The sequence below is a fragment of the Oncorhynchus keta genome, chromosome 13 (assembly GCF_023373465.1).
Source record: "Oncorhynchus keta strain PuntledgeMale-10-30-2019 chromosome 13, Oket_V2, whole genome shotgun sequence".
Taxonomy (NCBI): domain Eukaryota; kingdom Metazoa; phylum Chordata; class Actinopteri; order Salmoniformes; family Salmonidae; genus Oncorhynchus; species Oncorhynchus keta.
This window is the reverse complement of record NC_068433.1, coordinates 37,226,290-37,247,760: the sequence shown is the minus strand read 5'-3', so window position 1 is coordinate 37,247,760 and position 21,471 is coordinate 37,226,290. Positions and strand designations below refer to the sequence as shown.

The following is a 21,471-nucleotide window of genomic DNA, read 5'->3' as shown; positions in this document are numbered from 1 at the left end:
GGATCTCAACACATCTGACCTTGTGTCAGTGGTTAGGGATTATAGGGACCACTTCTAACCATGTGCCATCTGTCCCCTCTCATCTCTCAGTGGTGTACGAGGGCTGTCCCAAGGCCTTCGATCAAGGGATCTGGTGGCCTAAGACCAAGTTTGGCCGTCCTGCAGCCATGAACTGTCCCAAAGGATCTATCGGTGAGTTCCTCTGCACTCAACACAGCTCTTAGCATAGCAGGTACAGTCACAATAATAGAAAGCCCAATTCATACAGATATCAAATGCTTCAAAGGATTTAATTCATAATAAAGATTGTATGGGTGGAGAATGGAGGGTATGTACTGTGGAGTCCCTTAGTTCAAGGCCTTCTGCTGTCCCTAACACCTCTCTATTGTCGAGGGAACTCATTAACGCAGCACACTAACGAGGCCATCTCATTGGTCTATCAGGGCCTTTTGAGATTTGTCTTTGGCCAATGGTGTTAAAGAAACTCTTGTCTCTGGAGGCCAGCAGCCGGAGACAGAGACAAACACAAGGTATTGTGTAGAAGACTTGGCAACGTCTGCTTGGAGACACATTGATAATACTGCAGAACCGAGTGTGTGTGTTCCGCGCGTGCGCACGCTTGGGTTAGGTCTCCTGCTCCACATAGAGCCTTAGCAGTAGAGACAATATGGGCAGGGCCAAGATGTAACATCACTGACCTGCTCCCATTAAACCACAGTAACCTCCCTAGTTACCCCCTTAGTTACTCTTGTCACCACGGAAACCTGTTGTTGCCCCGCAGGACTCTCTTGGGCTGTTTTAATTGGGTGACTCGCCTTGGCTCACATCAACCAACTGTCAGTTCTAACCGTAAAGTCTTTTCTCTGTTTAATGATTGTTTGGAATTAATGGTAATGACGTTGGCATTTAGATTGTGCTTTTAACTAATTTATTATATGAAGTAACTCCCCATTTTCACCCATGTGTAGAGCCACCTGGTGCTTGGAAGAGACCGGTTGAACTCTTTCACACGCCAATATTCCTTTTTGTTTTTTCTATTCTTACTGTGACTATAGCTATCAATGAACTTGTTTCTTTTCGAACTGTAGGAACTGCTATCCGCCACTGCAATGATGAAAAGGGCTGGCTGCCTCCTGAACTCTTCAACTGTACCACAGTCTCCTTCTCCCAGCTCATGAAGATGGTGGGTGTGCTCCTCTTATCCAGTCCAAGTTCACTCATACAGAGACCTATTTTAACTACAGATCTGCATATGCAGAGCTCTTTCTTAACTTGCAAATCTCCCACTGAAAGATTATACACAATTTGGAGTCACTTATGCGAATCTAGAGTTCAGTGGTGAAAGTAAGTCGGTACGCATCCCAGCAAAAGAAATTGTGGGGTTACGCCATATTGGTCAAAAGTCAGGCTATCACAAGTAACACCCTTATTTAACATTACTGAGTGTCAGCCACATGGAAAATGTGCAAATTGCTCCAAATTGCATTGTGGTTCAACGAGAGCACTTGCATTTTTGCCAAAGCGGAGATGAATGGTCAAGACAGCACCGAGCAGTGCAGATGAGTGGCTGAGATCAAAGCACGCGTTAATAACAGTGGACATCCATTCGGGCTACAAGTGTAGGCCTCATGACAATCGCAGCATGTCAGTACATTACAAGTGGGTGTTTTATAACAGATGTCTCTTTCCATTCATCAAATTGTGGGTCCACGGTGCACTGTTGGGGTTTGGATGCTGGAATTATTTTGTGAGTGGATGAACGTGCGTGGGTAGCCTACAGGTGTGTATTTTTTTACCAGATCGTTTGACAATCAGATGAAAACATCATGACTGGTTGTGTTTATGCCACATTAAAAGGCACAGACGGCGTGTTCATAAGGCTAGGGGAAGCTAAGCTTTCCCTAAAGTAAATTGAATTAAATTGCCAATTTAAAAAATCCTATTTAGCTTACTTCTGTCTATACATAAATAAATAAAATCTTTCAAAATGTGCTACTACACCAGAAAGCATGATTTGGCCACAGAGGATGATTAGCTTCTTTTGTTTTGTTGTTGCAGTGGATTGTCTTAAATCACATGGCCAACACTGGCAAGGGCCCGCAATTAGGCAGCGCACTCGGCGAATACCAAATAAATAGAATGTTGAGTTGTGACTGTCAGTGAAAAGCAGAGAGACGCAGCCAGGCATTATCGTAATATTTAAAAATACAATCGTGGAAAGCCTGTTTGGAAAGCAAATGGCTATTGCTGTACAGAGATGACAATGAAAAGACTCCAATCTGTCTTTTAGTAGGCCTCAACTTAATTGAGCGAACAGTAGCCTATCTTATTGGCACTAGCGGAGAACACCGGCCACGTCTCCGGTGAGTGTGCATATTCACTGTCTTTATCATTGCGTCAATGCCACTTTTGTTGGTTTTTGGACAATCCTTTCCTCCTCCAGGTTAGATGGACGTCATGTTGTATTTGTGTCACCCCCTTTTCATAGGCCGATTGTATGGATCCGACAACGTTGTTTTTATCGAGCTGTTTGTAAATGGCAGCAAAGTAGGCTACCCTGTCATTTTTGTCCCATTAAAACTGTTTCTGTTAACGTCTCCAGTCTTATCAAGTGTAGTACAATTGCATGATATGTGTTTATAAAAGGCCAACAAGAAATACATGTGATAGGCCTATAGCTTGTAGCCGAGGCCTACTCTACGCCGCTAACGTGCTGCGCTGAAGTCTTTTTTTTGCAACCAGTGATTGAGTTATATTATAAGCCTACATTATGACTATCCAATCTAATCATCGCATTAGGAAAAGTAGGTCGTCTTACATAAGTCTGCAAATGCGAGGATGCATGGAATATTTTATGACAAAAGTGCATGTTTATGGTGGAAATGTGCTTCCTCAAACTTAAAGCCCACGCGCTGCCTGTTAAAATGTATTGCATGTTAAAAGTGATATGACAAATCTTGACTTGGCCTAGGCTACTAGGCCCACAGAGATCATGTATGAAACGAATAGGTGCGTGTGCTTGGGTGTCGCGTATCGGTAAGAAATTCAATCTACTTTCACCCCTGGTTAGGATTCATCTATTAGTACCAACCTACCACAGACAGTCCATATAGTTGTAACTGTCTCCAGTATCTGTCTGTATTCTTGACCTCCTTCTCTTCCACTTCGTCCCTTCAGAATGAGGAGATGCATCGTAACGAGTCCCGGATGGATGGCGAGCGCTCCAAAGCGATCGTCCGCCTGCTCCACAACGCCACCAACCACACGGACAGTTACTACGGCAACGATGTGAAGACAGCGTTTCAGCTGCTGACCAGGGTCCTCCAGTACGAGAGTCAGCAGACAGGCTTCGATCTCACCGCCACGAGGGATGCAGAGTTCAACGAGGTCAGAGTTTGTTTTTTTTGAAATCTTTGAATACAACATTGCAAGTATGCTGATTGCAAACAGTCTAATTGCAATGTATTTTTTATATTTTTTATAAAGATTAGTTTTTGTATGCACAGTATTTCTCTCAGGGACCATGCGCTAGTTGTCTGTTGTGTCAGACAGCAGGGCATTAGGTGCATTACCAGTGCATTATTCAGGAGTAGCCTACTGGGTGGGCTCAGTTACACTGGGGAGACTGGAGGAATACTGCCCTCCACTGGCTCTCTCCCAGTTCCACTGACAGGGGAAGCTGATCTGGCCAATGTGAACAAAGGTTGGATTTGATTTAGATGACTCATGTCCTGGAGGCAGCTCTGCAGAGTGGTTACTAGCTGGCACAGCCACAAAGTCCTATAATGAGATTTTAAACATAACATTTACCACACTGCTGACCCTAATGTCTAACCCTAACCTTAAATTAAGCCGTTTTTTTACGATATAGACAATTTTGACTTTGCAGCTGGCCTATCTAGCGGAAACTGCTTAGTTCTCGTTGCGGGGAAAGATTCATGACAATAAACGTCAACCTGCAATACAAACACTAATCTACAAAAATCTGAGCTATTTTATATCTCCACATTTTATTATGGCATTTCTCTTTAGGTTGTGAATGTTTTAGGTCACCTATCTTATATAGGCCTATGTGAGCAGGTAACGTCTGCTACTCCAGGACTTAAAATGAATTAGGCAGGAGTGACAGAGTTTGAGCTGTGCCCATATTCAAATCGACTTACTGTCAGACCGTCCTGCTATTGTTAAACCCTTCAGAACCTGGTGAGAGCGGGCAGTGCCATCCTAGACCCTGGCACCAGAGACCACTGGGAGCAGATCCAGCGCTCTGAGGGGGGAACCGCCCACCTGCTGCGCCACTTTGAGGATTACACCAACACCCTGGCACGGAACATGAGGAAGACCTACCTCATACCATTCACCATCGTCACTGACAATATGAGTGAGTGAAGACACATTTACAGACCAATGAAGAGAGGATTTCAGAGAGTCTAGGAGCAGATTCCTAACTCCCTAAACACAGAATTTGAACAAATCGTCCATTGATAATTCGGCTCTGGGTAAACTGCAGTCAAGTTTTACTTCCATTCAGTGCAATTATAAAATGTCACCTTTATTTGATAATGAGCTGGTCTTGATGTGTAGTTCTTTCTCTCTCCTTAGTCATTGTCGTTGATTACCTGGACACGTCTGTCCCTGGGCAGGCCTCATTCCCTCGCTTCCATGAGATCCAGGAGTACTACCCCAAAGACCTCACGTCCTCTGTCCATTTCCCACAGTTCAACACTAGGCCCCAGGAGGTCCCCAGCAAAGGTACAGTCGTCTGCTCACACTACCGCTGGATATGGAGTACTGCACAAACTCGTACAAACTCGTTTGGGCTGTAATCCATCACAACCTTTCGGATTTGTGGGTGACCTACCAATTTAACAGATCCAGTGCCTGTAGTCAAGCTTGATATCATGTGTGTGTGTATGTATGATTTTATGTGTGTGTGTGTATGATTTTATGTGTGTGTGTGTGTATGATTTATGTGTATGTATGATATCATGTGTGTGTGTATGTATGATATCATGTGTGTGTGTATGTATGATATCATGTGTGTGTGTGTGTATGATATCATGTGTGTGTGTATGTATGATATCATGTGTGTGTGTGTATGTATGATATCATGTGTGTGTGTGTGTGTATGATATCATGTGTGTGTGTGTATGTATGATATCATGTGTGTGTGTATGTATGATATCATGTGTGTGTGTATGATATCGTGTGTGTGTGTGTGTGTGTGTGTGTGTGTGTGTGTGTGTGTGTGTGTGTGTGTGTGTGTGTGTGTGTGTGTGTGTGTGTGTGTGTGTGTGTGTGTGTGTGTGTGTGTGTGTGTGTGTGTGTGTGTGTGTGTGTATGTATGATATCATGTGTGTGTGTGTGTATGATATCATGTGTGTGTATGTATGATATCATGTGTGTGTGTGTGTGTATGATATCATGTGTGTGTGTGTATGTATGATATCATGTGTGTGTGTGTATGTATGATATCATGTGTGTGTGTATGATATCGTGTGTGTGTGTGTGTGTGTGTGTGTGTGTGTGTGTGTGTGTGTGTGTGTGTGTGTGTGTGTGTGTGTGTGTGTGTGTGTGTGTGTGTGTGTGTGTATGTATGATATCGTGTGTGTGTGTGTGTGTGTGTGTGTGTGTGTGTGTGTGTGTGTGTGTGTGTGTGTGTGTGTGTGTGTGTGTGATATGTGTGTGTGTGTATGTATGATATCATGTGTGTGTGTATGTATGATATCATGTGTGTGTGTGTATGTATGATATCATGTGTGTGTGTGTGTGTATGATATCATGTGTGTGTATGTATGATATCATGTGTGTGTGTGTGTATGTATGATATCATGTGTGTGTGTATGATATTGTGTGTGTGTGTGTGTGTGTGTGTGTGTATGTATGATATCGTGTGTGTGTGTGTATGATATCATGTGTGTGTATGATATGTGTGTGTGTGTGTGTGTGTGTGTGTGTGTGTGTGTGTGTGTGTATGATATCATGTGTGTGTGTATGTGTGTGTGTATGATATCATGTGTGTGTGTGTGTGTGTGTGTGTGTGTGTGTGATATCATGTGTGTGTGTATGATATCATGTGTGTGTGTGTGTGTGTGCCCCGTCACAGTCCCCGGTGTTCCGTTTTTTTATCTGTATTTTTACTGCTTGCATGAGTTACTCGATGTGGAATAGAGTTCCATGTAGTCATGGCTCTATGTTGTACTGTGCCTCCCATAGTCTGTTCTGGGGATTGTGAAGAGACCTCTTGTCTTGTGGGGTATGCATGGGTGTCTAAGCTGTGTGCTAGTAGTTTAAACAGACAGCTCGGTGCATTCAACATGTCAACACTTCTTACAAAAACAAGTAGTGATGACGTCAATCTCTCCTCTACTTTGAGCCTCTTTACAGAATTCAAAATGACAATGTTTGTCTTTCATAATTTGGTCAGCTATACATGGATGTGTAGGTTCAGAAATAGTTGTTGGCATGTCATGCCTACATTTGCTAATCATACCAATGAAAAAAACATTAAAGTAGTTGGCAATATTAGTGGGTTTTGTGATGAATGAGCCAGCTGATTCAGTGAATGATGGAGCCGAGTTCGTCTTTTTGCCCAAAATTTAATTTAAGGTGCTCCAAAGCTTTTTACTATTATTCTTTATATCATTTATCTTTGTTTTAATGCATCAGTGGGTCCCAATCTACTATGTAGCAATGACTTTAATAGGTGTTCCAACTCTCTCAATTCAATTCAAGGGCTTTATTGGCATGGGAAACATGTGTTAACATTGCCAAAGCAAGTGAGGTAGATAATATACAATATACTCTCTCTTACTCTCACTCTCTAGTAGTCGAACCCAGCCCCAGCGCCGAGCCCTCTAAGACCGACGCCCCTGAAGAGTATCACACCCTATCCAATAAGAGACGCCGCCATGTCGAGACCGCCGCCCCCCTGCCTGTTGCTGTGGTGATAGTGTTCAGGTCCTTGGGTCAGCTCCTCCCTGAGAGATACGACCCGGACCGTAGGAGCCTCAGGTGACCAGCACTTTACTACATTTTACCACACTTTACTTCAATCTTTCATAAAATCTGACATAACCAGACACTGCCTTTATCAATTTCCATGTAGCTAATCTAGCCATCATAATAAAGACATAACGTATGTCATAAATTACTCACGCTTGGCAACAGATATGGCAACTGTGTTGGCACAAACCATTGTTTACTTTAGGTGCGATTATTGCCCTGGCATACTGTGGGTGTTTGTCTCATATATCATTGCCATTCTGTCTGAATCTTTCACTGTATACATTTAGACCACTCAAAACTCTATACATGACTAAAACATATCATTACAAATGAAACATACACGTCTAAGGCGGAGTTAAATGTGCAACAGTTTGGTTGGTATGTCATAATATTTAGCGCTGTGTGTGTATATGATAGCTGCTACACTGGTACTAGAAGGGCTCGTAAAGCACTATTTGGCCAGTCGCCAAGTGGCCACAAACAGCTGAGAATGTATATTTTGGGAACTCCCTAAAAGGAGTGTTTGTGGTCATACGTGCGTAAACAGTACTTCAAAAGTTATCAAAATGAGGGTGCCCGTTCATGCTTGCTCATATGTATGTGTTGTGTGTGTGAGCAGGCTGCCCAACCGTCCAGTGATCAACACCCCCATAGTGAGCACGTTGGTGTACAGTGAGGGTTCGCCCCTCCCCTCTCCCCTTGACCCCCCCATCACACTGGAGTACACACTACTGGAGACAGAGGAGAGGACCAAACCTGTGTGTGTGTTCTGGAATCACTCCATCGTGAGTGAGTACACACACACACACACACACACACACACACACACACACACACACACACACACACACACACACACACACACACTCTTTACATGGTATTTATTATATTTCCTGTGTGTGTGTGTGTGTGTGTGTGTGTGTGTGTGTGTGTGTGTGTGTGTGTGTGTGTGTGTGTGTGTGTGTGTGTGTGTGTGTGTGTGTGTGTGTGTAGGATTGGTGGTACGGGAGGCTGGTCGTCTAAGGGATGTGAGCTGCTGAACAGGAACAACACACACATCAGCTGTCAGTGTGACCACATGAGCAGCTTCGCTGTGCTCATGGACATCTCCAAGAGAGAGGTAGGCTCATAGAGATACACTGTACATAACTCTAAATATTGTTGTCATTATATTGCTATGAGCAGGGTGGGTAGTTAATGTCCTCTCACTCTTTGCTGCTACCGAGTTTGATTATGATCTTTATTTGAGCTAGTTCTATAACAATGTAATACACGTCTCTCCCTCCTTTCTCTTCCCCTCCCCTCTCCCCAGCATGGTGACGTGTTACCCCTAAAAATTGTGACCTACACCACGGTGTCAGCCTCCCTGGTAGCCCTGCTCCTCACCTTCATCCTGCTGGCTCTACTCAGGAAGCTACGCTCTAACCTCCACAGCATCCACAGGAACCTGGTGGCCGCACTCTTCTTCTCCGAGCTCGTCTTCCTCATCGGCATCAACCAGACTGACAACCCGGTGAGAAACAATTAACCTATGACCCCTGACCTCTTACTCTGACTTCTATGACCCTAGCCCCGATGAATCGACCAGGCTGACAACCTGGTGAGGTAAACGGAACTAAGGAAGCCTAATTGTGACCTCTAACCGTGACCCTGACCTCTAATCTCTGACCGATCAACCAGACTGAAACCCCAGGGACTGAAAACTAAGGAACCCTGACCTCTAAACCCCTGAAAATGACATTGACCATGCTTTAGCAGGGATAGTTTGGAACGTTTAGTATTTGTGACTATCTAGATATGATTCTTAAGATTAAGTGCCCGTTCTCTCTGCTTAGAGCACAGGTGTGCTTTCTATTGTATTCACAGTTACATTTAATTCTTTAATTATCACTTCTGTAAATGATGTGGATTATGGAGTCTGCCACATTTTGTTTACAAATTGAAGGGATCACCTGGGATAACACCCCATGAATACAGCCCTGCAGCCATTTTCTCCCTGGCGTTATGGGAATTCATCGTTGTTGTTGGGCTGAGAAAAGAGTCAAGCTCTACAACATCACTATGGAAAGTCTTAGTGTCTGCCTGCACGCGTTTCTCTTTTTGTCCAAAATCATGTTGCAATGTTTAAAAACACACTCACAACCCACGTTCATTATATGCACACACAAACACACCTCCCCAGTCCCTCCACATACACACCTCCCCAGTCCCTCCACATACACACCTCCCCAGTCCCCCCACATACACACCTCCCCAGTCCCTCCACATACACACCTCCCCAGTCCCTCCACACACACCTCCCCAGTCCCTCCACATACACACCTCCCCAGTCCCTCCACATACACACCTCCCCAGTCCCTCCACATACACACCTCCCCAGTCCCCCCACATACACACACCTCCCCAGTCCCTCCCCAGTCCCTCCATACACACCTCCCCAGTCCCCCACCACACCTCCCCAGTCCCTCCACATACACACCTCCCCAGTCCCTCCACATACACACCTCCCCAGTCCCTCCACATACACACCTCCCCAGTCCCTCCACATACACACCTCCCCAGTCCCTCCACATACACACAGTCCCTCCCCCAGTCCCCCCACATACACACCTCCCAAGTCCCTCCATATACACACAACCTCCATATACACACCTCCCCAGTCCCCCACATACACACGTCCCCAGTCCCCCCACATACACACCTCCCCAGTCCCCCACATACACACCTCCCCAGTCCCCCACATACACACCTCCCCAGTCCCCCACATACACACCTCCCCAGTCCCTCCACATACACACCTCCCCAGTCCCTCCACATACACACGTCCCCAGTCCCCACATACACACGTCCCCAGTCCCCCACATACACACCTCCCCAGTCCCTCCACATACACACCTCCCCAGTCCCTCCACATACACACACCCCAGTCCCCCCACATACACACCTCCCCAGTCCCTCCACATACACACCTCCCCAGTCCCTCCACATACACACCTCCCCAGTCCCTCCACATACACACCTCCCCAGTCCCTCCACATACACACCTCCCCAGTCCCTCCACATACACACCTCCCCAGTCCCTCCACATACACACCACCCCAGTCCCCCCACATACACACCTCCCCAGTCCCCCACATACACACCTCCCCAGTCCCCCCACATACACACCTCCCCAGTCCCCCCACATACACACCTCCCCAGTCCCTCCACATACACACCTCCCCAGTCCCCCCACATACACACCTCCCAAGTCCCTCCATATACACACCTCCCCAGTCCCTCCACATACACACCTCCCCAGTCCCCCCACATACACACCACCCCAGTCCCCCCACATACACACCTCCCCAGTCCCCCCATATACACACCTCCCCAGTCCCTCCACATACACACCACCCCAGTCCCCCCACATACACACCTCCCAAGTCCCTCCATATACACACCTCCCCAGTCCCTCCACATACACACCACACCAGTCCCCCCATATACACACCTCCCAAGTCCCTCCATATACACACCTCCCCAGTCCCCCCACATACACACCTCCCCAGTCCCCCCACATACACACCTCCCCAGTCCCCCACATACACACCTCCCCAGTCCCTCCACATACACACCTCCCCAGTCCCTCCACATACACACCTCCCCAGTCCCCCCACATACACACCTCCCCAGTCTCTCCACATACACACCTCCCCAGTCTCTCCACATACACACCTCCCCAGTCCCTCCACATACACACCTCCCCAGTCCCCCCACATACACACCTCCCCAGTCCCTCCATATACACACCTCCCCAGTCCCCCCACATACACACCTCCCAAGTCCCTCCACATACACACCTCCCCAGTCCCCCACATACACACCTCCCCAGTCCCCCCACATACACACCTCCCCAGTCCCCCCACATACACACCTCCCCAGTCCCCCACATACACACCTCCCCAGTCTCTCCACATACACACCTCCCAGTCTCTCCACATACACACCTCCCCAGTCCCTCCACATACACACCTCCCCAGTCCCCCCCACATACACACCTCCCAAGTCCCTCCATATACACACCTCCCCAGTCCCCCACATACACACCTCCCCAGTCCCTCCATATACACACCTCCCCAGTCCCCCCACATACACACCTCCCCAGTCCCCCCACATACACACCTCCCCAGTCCCCCACATACACACCTCCCCAGTCCCCCCACATACACACCTCCCCAGTCCTCCCACATATACACTCCTCTCCAACATATACAGTATTTGTCCTATTCCTGTAGTGAGGTGGATTTTAAGGTAGGATAAGGGATAAAGCAGGGATTTCTGTTTCAGGTTCACTCCAGTTAGCAGTTTCTGGTAAGTAGCTGCTATTTGTTTGCCTGTAGCCATTCAGGTACTGGTGCTGACAGGAGCTTAGAGGGATCGGTCCTACCTGAGAGTTTGTCTTTGTCTGCTCAATTTTTTTTTTTGTTGTTGTTTGGATTATACATCTGATGCTTCACTAATAGTGTTCGAGCTAATGAATTCACTGTACTGGATGGGACTAACCATTTTTTTGTTGTCTAAAAATAGATTCCCTATTTAAGGCACTCTGAGATGCCGATACTGTGGATTCACATAGCATGTGATTCCTTTAACTTGTAAGTGCAGTATAAAGGTTTGCTTATAAGCAAGTAATCTAATAGTGTATTTTGACATATATGCAATTTACTCTGAAATGCACACACACACACACACACACACACACACACACACACACACACACACACACACACACACACACACACACACACACACACACACACACACACACACACACACACACACACACACACACACACACACACACACACTAATAGGCCTGATGCCCCTCCGGGCCTGTGATAATAGAGACATGCTGTTACTGGTGCCTGACTGTTTGAGCCTCAGGGCAGTAGACCCTGTCACAGACAGACATACAGGTCTGAGTCTGTCTCCATAGACTGTTACTGTTCAAATTCAAATCAACTTCTTTGATATCATGAGCTTTACAGAAACCCAGCCTAAAACCTCAAAGAGCAAGCAATGCAGAGGCAAAAGCACAATGGCTAGGCAAAACTCCCTAGAAGGCAGGAACCTGCAAAGAAACCTAGAGAGGAACCAGGCTCCGAGTGCTGGCCATTCCTCTTCTGGCTGTGCTGTTGCAGCAGTAGTAACGATTGACACGATTGACACTCACTGACTCACCCTCTGTTTTTCTGAAGTTAGAAGCCTAGCCGTGTGTGTTTGTGTGTCAGTGCGCTGGAATGCTGTCACCAGTCACAGCCCTGAGCCGTCTTCTGTTAGATTGATGACCCTCAGCTCCGTGATCTAGCTCTAGTCCTCTCCCTCCCCTACCTGCTGGGGGATTCCCAAGAACACTGCATTCTTCCTGGAACAAGGCATGGAGGGAGATAAAGAAAAGTAGAGCGAGATGGAGGCAGGGAGAGAGAGAGACCCACTCAGGGCTAGACAGAGTGTACAAAACATTGTGAGCACCTGCTCTTTCCATGACATAGACTGACCAGATGAATCCAGGTGAAACCTATGATCCCTTATTGATGTCACTCGTTAAATACACTTCAAATCAGTGTAGATCAAGAGGCGGAAACAGGTTAAAGAAGGACTTTTAATCCTTGAGACAATTGAGACGTGGATGGTGTATGTGTGCCGTTCAGAGAGTGAATGGGCAAGACAGAACTCTATTAAGAAGGTGTTCTTAATGGTTTTGTACCCTCAGTGTAGTGTGGCCAGTGCTGAAGAATGGAACTTGGATTAGTGGTTCTCAATGTGATTGAAATGGATGTCCCTGGAGACCTCTGACCTTGTCCCTCCGCGACTCTCTGTCTGTAGTTTGTGTGTACGGTGATCGCCATCCTGCTCCACTACTTCTACATGTGTACGTTTGCCTGGATGTTTGTGGAGGGCCTCCACATCTACCGCATGCTGACGGAGGTCCGGAACATCAACCACGGTCACATGAGGTTCTACTACGCCATGGGCTGGGGCATACCTGCAATCATCACAGGTGAGGACACACACACACACACACACACATACACATACACACACACACTTACTTAAACTCAGTCACCCCAATCCCAGGTAAACAAACCTAGTCACGTCTATGAGTCAGAAGCCATCTTGTCTGTATTCCGGCGTACTGCGACTCGTTGATCCCTGTGGGAAACCTGGAGGAGAAAAAGGGAGGAACAGTAGGAAAAGCCAGATAATATGAGGGAGAGCGCTGAGAGAGAGAGAGGGAGAGACATCCTGAAGTCTCTGTCCAGTAGTAGTCTCCAGTGCTAAATGTCTCCTCCTGTCCTGAAGGCTTCCTCTAGTTGATTCGACCGGTGTCTGCTGATGCCAGTCGGCCCATAAGGCTATATCACTTTCCACCCTGGCACACGCACAAAGCCTGGGGAGAGAATAAGACGCTAACCCAGCCCGGCTCCTCTCTTCTCTCGTGGATAATACCGGTAGATCTGCTTACACCGTTGTGCACTAGAGTGAGGTGTTTTATGAAGCCTCTGTGTGTATCTATGGATTTTAATGAAGGAAGGAAGCCTGTACACAGTATACACTGTTCCCACGTGGTTTGCTTGACCTGCAACTTTATTTGTGGACGAACCATGCACAAGCGTTCTAGACTTTTCTCTGCTATTCTCTTCTCCCGTCAATAATAGCCCAACTCATCTACTTGCATAGTTTATTTTGTGGGGGTTTCTAATAATGCCTCTGATTTATTTTTCTCTGCATTTGAATGAAGAAAGAATTCCTGCACAGTGCAAATGTATTATTGGCCCAGTACAGGTGATGCTCGTACTTTATAGTACGCCTGTAGCTAACACAGTGTTGATGTGTTTCTCTGGTTCTCCTCTCCTCAGGTCTGGCAGTGGGTCTTGACCCTCAGGGCTATGGGAACCCAGACTTCTGCTGGCTCTCTGTCCACGACACCCTCATCTGGAGCTTCGCAGGACCCATCTCTGTAGTCGTCCTGGTGAGTGCCTGATATAATGGTGCCTTTTTTAAACCTGTAATAGTGATAGATTTTTTCTTGTCAATGTCACGTTCTTCTTTTTCTTTCTTTGCTCGTTCTTCTCTCCTTGCCCCTTCTGTTTCTTCTGTTTCTTTTTGTCCTTCCTTCTCTCTCTCTCTCTCTCTCTCTCTCTCTCTCTCTCTCTCTCTCTCTCTCTCTCTCTCTCTCTCTCTCTCTCTCTCTCTAATTCCTTAGTGAATGCCATTCCTGAGCCCTCTCTCCCCCAGTGATTTGCAGTTTAAGGTCTTGAGTGTATCTGTTGACTGTAAGTGGATTACCCTGTTGTCTGCCATGGTACTAATGCTTGTCTCGATCCCTCTCCTCTCTCTCAGGTCAACATTGTCATCTTTGTAATGGCAGCTAAGGCATCCTGTGGACGCAGGCAGAGGTCCTTCGAGAAGTCTGGAGCCATGTAATTATTTTTTACACACGCAGGCACACACACACACACACACACACACACACACACATACATACGCACTCACACACCCTTGAGATGAAGAACATCAAAGGCCATTCTCTACATTCCATTGTTGAGCTACATCTATGTTACATTAACCATCTATTAGTAGGACTTATGCGTGTGTCTCCTATGTTACATTAACCATCTATTAGTAGGACTTACGTGTGTGTCTGTGAATGCGCGACTGTGTGGGTGTGCATCCATGCGTGTATGTATGAGTGTGTGTATGTGTGTGTGTGTGTGTTATAATCCAAGTTTCTCCCTCTACCTACATAGTCCTGCTCTGAGGACAGCCTTCCTCCTCCTATTGCTCATCAGCGCCACCTGGCTGTTGGGCCTCATGGCAGTCAACAGTGATGTCATGACCTTCCACTACCTGTTCGCCATCTTCAGTTGTCTGCAGGTGAGGGGTCAGGGACAGGGCTCAGGGTTAAAGGTCACGGGTCAGGCTGTACAGTCATTCACGACTCTAGAGGTTAAAACTCTTACCCTTACTATACACCAGCCGTTACAAAATCCATTCTCTTCATTAGGCCAGGGCCTACATCCATAAAGCGTGTCAGAGTAGGCATACTTATCTTCGATCAGTTTAGCCTTTTAGATCGTAATGAATAATATTACATCGCCGGGGGGAGACCTGGTCCTAGATCAGCACTCGTACTCCGAGACAATTTACGAATGCAGGCCCTGGCCTAATATCAGTGAAGAGAATGGATTTTTGAAAAAGGCTTTCACTGACCCTCTCTCTCTCTGTCTCTCTCTGTCTCCTTATAGGGCATCTTCATCTTCTTCTTCCATGTGATCTTTAATAAAGAAGTGAGGAAGAATCTGAAGAATGTCTTTACCGGGAAGAAGGCTTTACCGGATGAGTCCAGCACTACCAGAGCATCTCTACTGACTGTGAGTATACACACGGATAAACCCACACAAGGGGATGTACAGATGTCTTTACTGTCTGATACTGACTGAGTTCTTTCTCCACCCCCCCCCCTCCTCCTCTCTCCCTCCCTCCCTCCTTCCAACCAACCCCCCCTTGTCCCTCCCTCCAGCGGTCTCTGAACTGTAACAACACGTACACTGAGGACGGTCCTCTGTACAGGTCAGCCATTGGGGAGTCCACTGTTTCTCTGGAGAGTGCCGTCAGGTCAGCCAAAAGCCACAGCAGCTACCTCGCTTACACACTCAGGTAACATGGTGGCTGCCGCATGGCTATGGCAATGGCATAACAGTCTGTCCTGTCTCAGTCTGGATCTCTCTTTTTTTCTCTGTTACTCTTTTGATCTCTGAGCCCTCTCTCTCTCCACACTAACCCCAGTTACAGCCTCCACAGCATCTCTGAGCTCTCTCTCTCTCTCTCTCTCTCTCTCTCTCTCTCTCTCTCTCTCTCTCTCTCTCTCTCTCTCTCTCTCTCTCTCTCCTCCACACTAACCCCAGTTACAGCCTCCACAGCATCTCTGAGCCCTCTCTCTCTCTCTCTCTCTCTCTCTCTACACTAACCCCAGTTACAGCCACCATAGCATCTCTGAGCCCTCTCTCTCTCTCTCTCTCTCTCTCTCTCTCTCTCTCTCTCTCTCTCTCTCTCTACACTAACCCCAGTTACAGCCACCATAGCATCTCTGAGCCCTCTCTCTCTCTCTCTCTCTCTCCACACTAACCCCAGTTACAGCCACCACAGCATCTCTGAGCCCTCTCTCTCTCTCTCTCTCTCTCTCTCTCTCTCTCTCTCTCTCCACACTAACCCCAGTTACAGCCTCCACAGCATCTCTGAGCCCTCTCTCTCTCCACACTAACCCCAGTTACAGCCTCCACAGCATCTCTGAGCCCTCTCTCTCTCTCTCTCTCTCTCCACACTAACCCCAGTTACAGCCTCCACAGCATCTCTGAGCCCTCTATCTCTCTCTCTCTCACACTAACCCCAGTTACAGCCTCCACAGCATCTCTGAGCCCCTCTCTCTCTCTCTCTCTCTCTCCACACTAACCCCAGTTACAGCCTCCACAGCATCTCTGAGCCCTCTCTCTCTCTCTCTCCACACTAACCCCAGTTACAGCCTCCACAGCATCTCTGAGCCTCTCTCTCTCTCTCTCTCTCTCTCTCTCTCTCTCTCTCTCTCTCTCTCTCTCTCTCTCTCTCCACACTAACCCCAGTTACAGCCTCCACAGCATCTCTGAGCCCTCTCTCTCTCTCTCTCTCTCTCCACACTAACCCCAGTTACTGCCTCCACAGCATCTCTGAGCCCTCTCTCTCTCCACACTAACCCCAGCTACAGCCTCCACAGCATCTCTGAGCCATCTCTCTCTATCTATCTCTCTGTTTTTTCGTGACTGTTTTTCTACCTTTCTACAAATATTATTTCACACGCATGCAGGCAAAGCATGGCTCAGCTTAACACAGCAGTGTGTCAACGACAAGCACACATACACACACACACTTACACAGGTCAACTAGGGCTAGGCCCAGTGGGTGGGGAGTGTCTGGCTGGAGGAGGGAGGGATATACAGTACCTGGTAGAATATTTCAGACACACACAGCTGGCATCTGGCAGTTCGGCTTGTCGGGGCTGGAGCCTAGATAACTCTTAGATCAGAAAGCATCAGACAGGTTAGCTACAATACAGTATTGCTGTAGGCCCTCTGGCTCATGTCTCAATCTATAAGAGTTTGGAAAAGGTATTACTCTTACATTATGTTCAGGGAAAAAGAGACAAAATGGGGGGGATCCACTTCATCCATTGCCCAGGTGAGGTTTGTCATCATGGCCTCCCGAGTGGCGCAGCGGGCATCACAATGCTAGAGGTGTCACTATAGACACGGGTTCGATCCCAGGCTGTGTTGCAGCCAGCCGCAACCGGGAAACCCATGAGGCGGTGCACTATTGGCCCAGTGCCGTCCTAGTTAGAGGAGGGTTTGGCCGGCCGGGATTCCCTTGTCCCATCGGGCTCTAGCGACTCCTTGTGGCGGGCCGGACTTCAGTTGCCAGTTGTACGGTGTTTCCTCCGACACATTGGTGCGGCTGGCTTTCGGGTTCAGCGAGCAGTGTGGCTTGGCAGGGTCATGTTTCGTGGAACGAATGGCTCTCGAACCTTCGCCTCTCCGGAGTCCGTACGGGAGTTGCAACGATGGGACAAGATTGTAACTACCAATCGGATATCACCGGAAAAAGGGGTGAAAAGTCAAAAAATAAAATAAAAAAATAAGAAAAGGAAGTTCGTCATCAGTTCTTCTGCTGCTCTACAGTAAGTCCTAAGGCTCCAATGTGATTCCATCTAGACGTGTAACTAACCTCAGTTTGGCCTCTCTGATGTAGGGGCGACTCTGGTCAGAAGCCCAGTGTGTCGTCGGCCACAGCGAAAGCAGGACACACTGACCTGGACGGATCTCTGTTCCACAGGAACGGCACGAAAGGAGGAGACGGTAAGCTGCATCATGATCCGATTCAAACTCCCATCAAGCTGTCCTTTTTCATGAAAGGGTTGATGGAGATGGGGTGCAGTCCTCACAGCAGTGAGCTGTGTGTCTGCATAATGTGTTCATGTGTTGCTCTTTCTCTCTTTTTGTCTTTTGGTCTCCCTCTCTCTTTCTCTCTCTCTCTCTCTCTCTCTCTCTCAGACTCGGACTCGGATAGTGAGTTGTCTGTAGATGAGCACAGCTCGTCCTATGCCTCGTCTCACTCTTCCGACAGCGAAGATGATGACATGGACATCAAGCCCAAGTGGAACAACGAGAGACAGCCTCTACACAGCACACCTAAAGGGACCAGCATTGCAACCAAAGGTAGCCATCCATTTCCAATCCAAAACACCCCTCAACGGTACCTATCAAAACATCCATGGTCTCGCTGCTCAGAAAGCACTGCAGCTTTTTATTCATTCTTAATGACTCACTGATAACGGTACATACGTCTGAGAATACATTATAACTGGATTATAGTGCATTATACCTGCAGACTTTACCATAAGTAAAGTGTTATCGACATATTTAGTATTGTACTGTGGTATGGTAGTACTACCTACAACCAAAGTACTGATTGGCTCATATCTCTTCTTCCTCTGACCCTAGTGGAAGCAGTATCCAATCACGTGAAGCCTTACTGGCCCAAGGAGGCGACAACAGCCAGTGACAGCGAGGATCCTGGGGGTGCAGAACGGCTAAGGGTGGAGACCAAGGTGAACGTGGAGCTGCACCAGGAGAACAAACTCAACCATGTAGGAGAGAGAGGAGAGACACCGCAGGACAGGGAGACCCCCACTAGGGAGAATGGACCTCCCAGTCTGCCCTCCAATGGACCCTCCAATGGACCTCCAAGCCTACCCAACAGCACCCATCAACCGGAGCCGAAGAAGGGTGAGATAGACATTCCTCTTTTTGTTTTTTTGTTTTTTTTTGTTGGTTGGTTTGTTTGTTTGTGTTTGTTTGTTCATTCAATCATTCATCCAAGCATACAATATATTGGCCCTGTAACTGGGTCTTTATCCATTTGTGAAAGTTTTTTGTATTACACCTTAAACAAATCTAAAGTGACTCTGTATTCTTCTTCCTTCAGGCATCCTGAAGAACAAGATCACGTACCCTCCTCCCTTGACCGACAAGAACATGAAGAACCGACTGAGAGAGAAGCTGAGTGACTACAACCCTCCCACCATCTCTTCCTCCATCCCTCCACCCATCATTCCTCCGTCCAAGACCCCCTCCGTGGCCTCCAACGACGGGGTACACCCCGTATCTGTGGGCAAGAGCAACAGTGTAGTCATCAAGCCGCCGATTGCCCCACGGCCACAATTACCACAGAACGGGGGCGTGGCTATGAGCATGAAGGCGATAACGACCAACGGAGGCAACGAATCAGACTCAGAGTGGGTAGTCACGTGATGATGTCATAGTGTAATTGTTGTGTGTGGTGTTTTTCAATAGGGCAGAGAATGCAACGCAACTCAGCATGAAGTGATGTATGATTCCTTTTAGCCTAAATAGTGAATGAGTGGATTTTAAAAAATGTCAGATTGCATCTGAATGGTATTTCATTATAGACACTTTAATGACATGCATCTGTTGATCATGGAGTCTATTGATGCTGACTTGCATGTGTTAGGTGAAGTTATCACATAAGGAGGACATATTTCGCTGTTGCACATGTCTATGTGTACTGTATGAATGAAAGTTCCCATCCCACATATGAATGTTGCACGTGGTTGTTTAGTGGTTAGCCTGCATCCCTACCTGCACACATCTAACCCAGCATGTCTCCCCTCCCTCTATCCTCCCCTCCCCTCCCCCCTCCCCCCCCCTCCCCTCCCCTCTCCTTCCCTCCCTCCCTCTATCCTTCCCTCCCTCCCTCTATCCTTCCCTCCCTCCCTCTATCCTTCCCTCCCTCCCTCTACCCTTCCCTCTATCCTTCCCTCCCCTCTATCCTTCCCTCCCTCCCTCTATCCTTCCCTCCCCTCCCTCCCTCCCCTCCCTCTATCCTTCCCTCCCTCCCTCCCTCTACCCTTCCCTCCATTCCTTTTTCTCTCCCGGAACAGTGGCAGTAATGAAACTTCAATCTGACCCTGCAGAAAAACCAGAGTCTCTCTGCCCTTATGAGAGGAGAAAAGATGATCTCTCACTGAAGTGGAGGAGGGGAGGAGGAGGAGAATAAAGGAACAAGAGGAGAAAACAAGAGAGCAATGGCGAAACGAGAGGCGGGAAAGGGATAGGTATAATTAAAAAGAGAGAAGGTATTACACCCATGTGCAACGGAGAGGTGACCTCTCGTCCTTCACCTCTCACCCTCTTAATCTCGTAAGGAGAGCAGTATTACTGCAGAGCCACGCCTGCCGGACTAAAGTAAAGGCAAGAAAAGGGAATGTATGCGTCAGACTAAACCAAGTAAAGGATGGGCTCCTACTTACTGGACTAATGGAACCTCTTGTGCCAAACCACATTTTTGAAATCCTTGAAGACTCCACCCCCCAGAATGAGTGACTCACATTGGTCGATCAGAGACTCTTAAGAGCCTCAGGACTGATACAGATATGGATGTATGACCACTGCGTGCCGGTACAGTCAGAGGTAATCCAGAGAAAGACTTCTAAGACTACAAATCCTATGGGAGAAACTCAGGAGAAACTCAAGAGACTTACCAAGTGCCCTGTTCCTCCAAGCGAATCATAGAAAGAGGAGCATAGCCTTTCACCCAATGCTTTTAGAGTGTAATTAATATGTAGATATTTCAACAAAAAAAATTATATATTTTGTATTTGAACTGTGTCATCATGGATGAGACAAAACGACATATTTGTAAATTGAAAAGAAAATGCTTTTGTAAACACAACAATTGTAGAAATCCTTTCTCATTGTGGAGAAATCACACTCTGTTATAGGACATGTTCTTCTGTGGCTCAGACTAGCAAACCTGTGCCTTATCATTGTGCAAACCATGCCCATCATGGAGTCTCTAATGTCAAGCTAACCACTACACAAGTAATGCCTATCATGTGATCGGCACTGTACAAAATGTTTTCTTTTTTTTTGTATGATCAAAGACACTGGAATCGTTTTGTAACACATGTATATTTATTTTTATGGTTTCAAGACACTGGAAAAATTGATTGTAACTGTAAAATTAAAGATGACACGGTGAATTTTTTTTATGCCTTGTCCGAATTCTGACATCCCACCCACACGTTATGAAAAGTTTATATAATACCCTTAAGGAGGGAGATAAAACCGAAATGAGGATAACTGTGAACGAGGTAAGGGAGGAAAGAAAAGAGATGTACTTTGAATGGTATTTTTCCTTAAAAGGTAGTGTAGCTATGTCTTAAATGACTCTCCCTGTATATCCTTACACTGGCCAAGGAATGTAATGTCTCTTTTACACTCCTTGAGACTGTCCTGTGCTGTGCCAGGCACAACTGGGAGTTTGTGTGTGTGTGTCTGGCTGGCTGATGGACTGTCTGACTTGCCTGCT

General features: G+C 47.1%; 1 protein-coding gene across 1 annotated transcript in view; it reads left to right on the top strand.

Annotated features, from left to right (window-relative positions):
- The window catches only part of LOC118392259 (cadherin EGF LAG seven-pass G-type receptor 1-like), a 125,541-nt gene extending 104,394 nt beyond the window's left edge, over nt 1-21,147 (top strand). The window contains exons 18-37 of the mRNA XM_052460069.1: nt 91-192; nt 1,089-1,183; nt 3,178-3,387; nt 4,198-4,381; nt 4,603-4,752; nt 6,828-7,014; nt 7,628-7,801; nt 8,002-8,128; nt 8,321-8,521; nt 12,877-13,051; nt 13,911-14,023; nt 14,395-14,474; nt 14,802-14,928; nt 15,300-15,425; nt 15,575-15,711; nt 17,830-17,936; nt 18,132-18,296; nt 18,582-18,866; nt 19,066-19,375; nt 20,075-21,147. Coding sequence (XP_052316029.1) covers nt 91-192; nt 1,089-1,183; nt 3,178-3,387; nt 4,198-4,381; nt 4,603-4,752; nt 6,828-7,014; nt 7,628-7,801; nt 8,002-8,128; nt 8,321-8,521; nt 12,877-13,051; nt 13,911-14,023; nt 14,395-14,474; nt 14,802-14,928; nt 15,300-15,425; nt 15,575-15,711; nt 17,830-17,936; nt 18,132-18,296; nt 18,582-18,866; nt 19,066-19,375; nt 20,075-20,102 — 3,083 coding nt within the window. The 3' untranslated portion in view covers nt 20,103-21,147. The remainder of the gene's footprint in view (nt 1-90; nt 193-1,088; nt 1,184-3,177; nt 3,388-4,197; nt 4,382-4,602; nt 4,753-6,827; nt 7,015-7,627; nt 7,802-8,001; nt 8,129-8,320; nt 8,522-12,876; nt 13,052-13,910; nt 14,024-14,394; nt 14,475-14,801; nt 14,929-15,299; nt 15,426-15,574; nt 15,712-17,829; nt 17,937-18,131; nt 18,297-18,581; nt 18,867-19,065; nt 19,376-20,074) is intronic.
- The last annotated feature ends 324 nt before the right edge of the window (nt 21,148-21,471 follow it).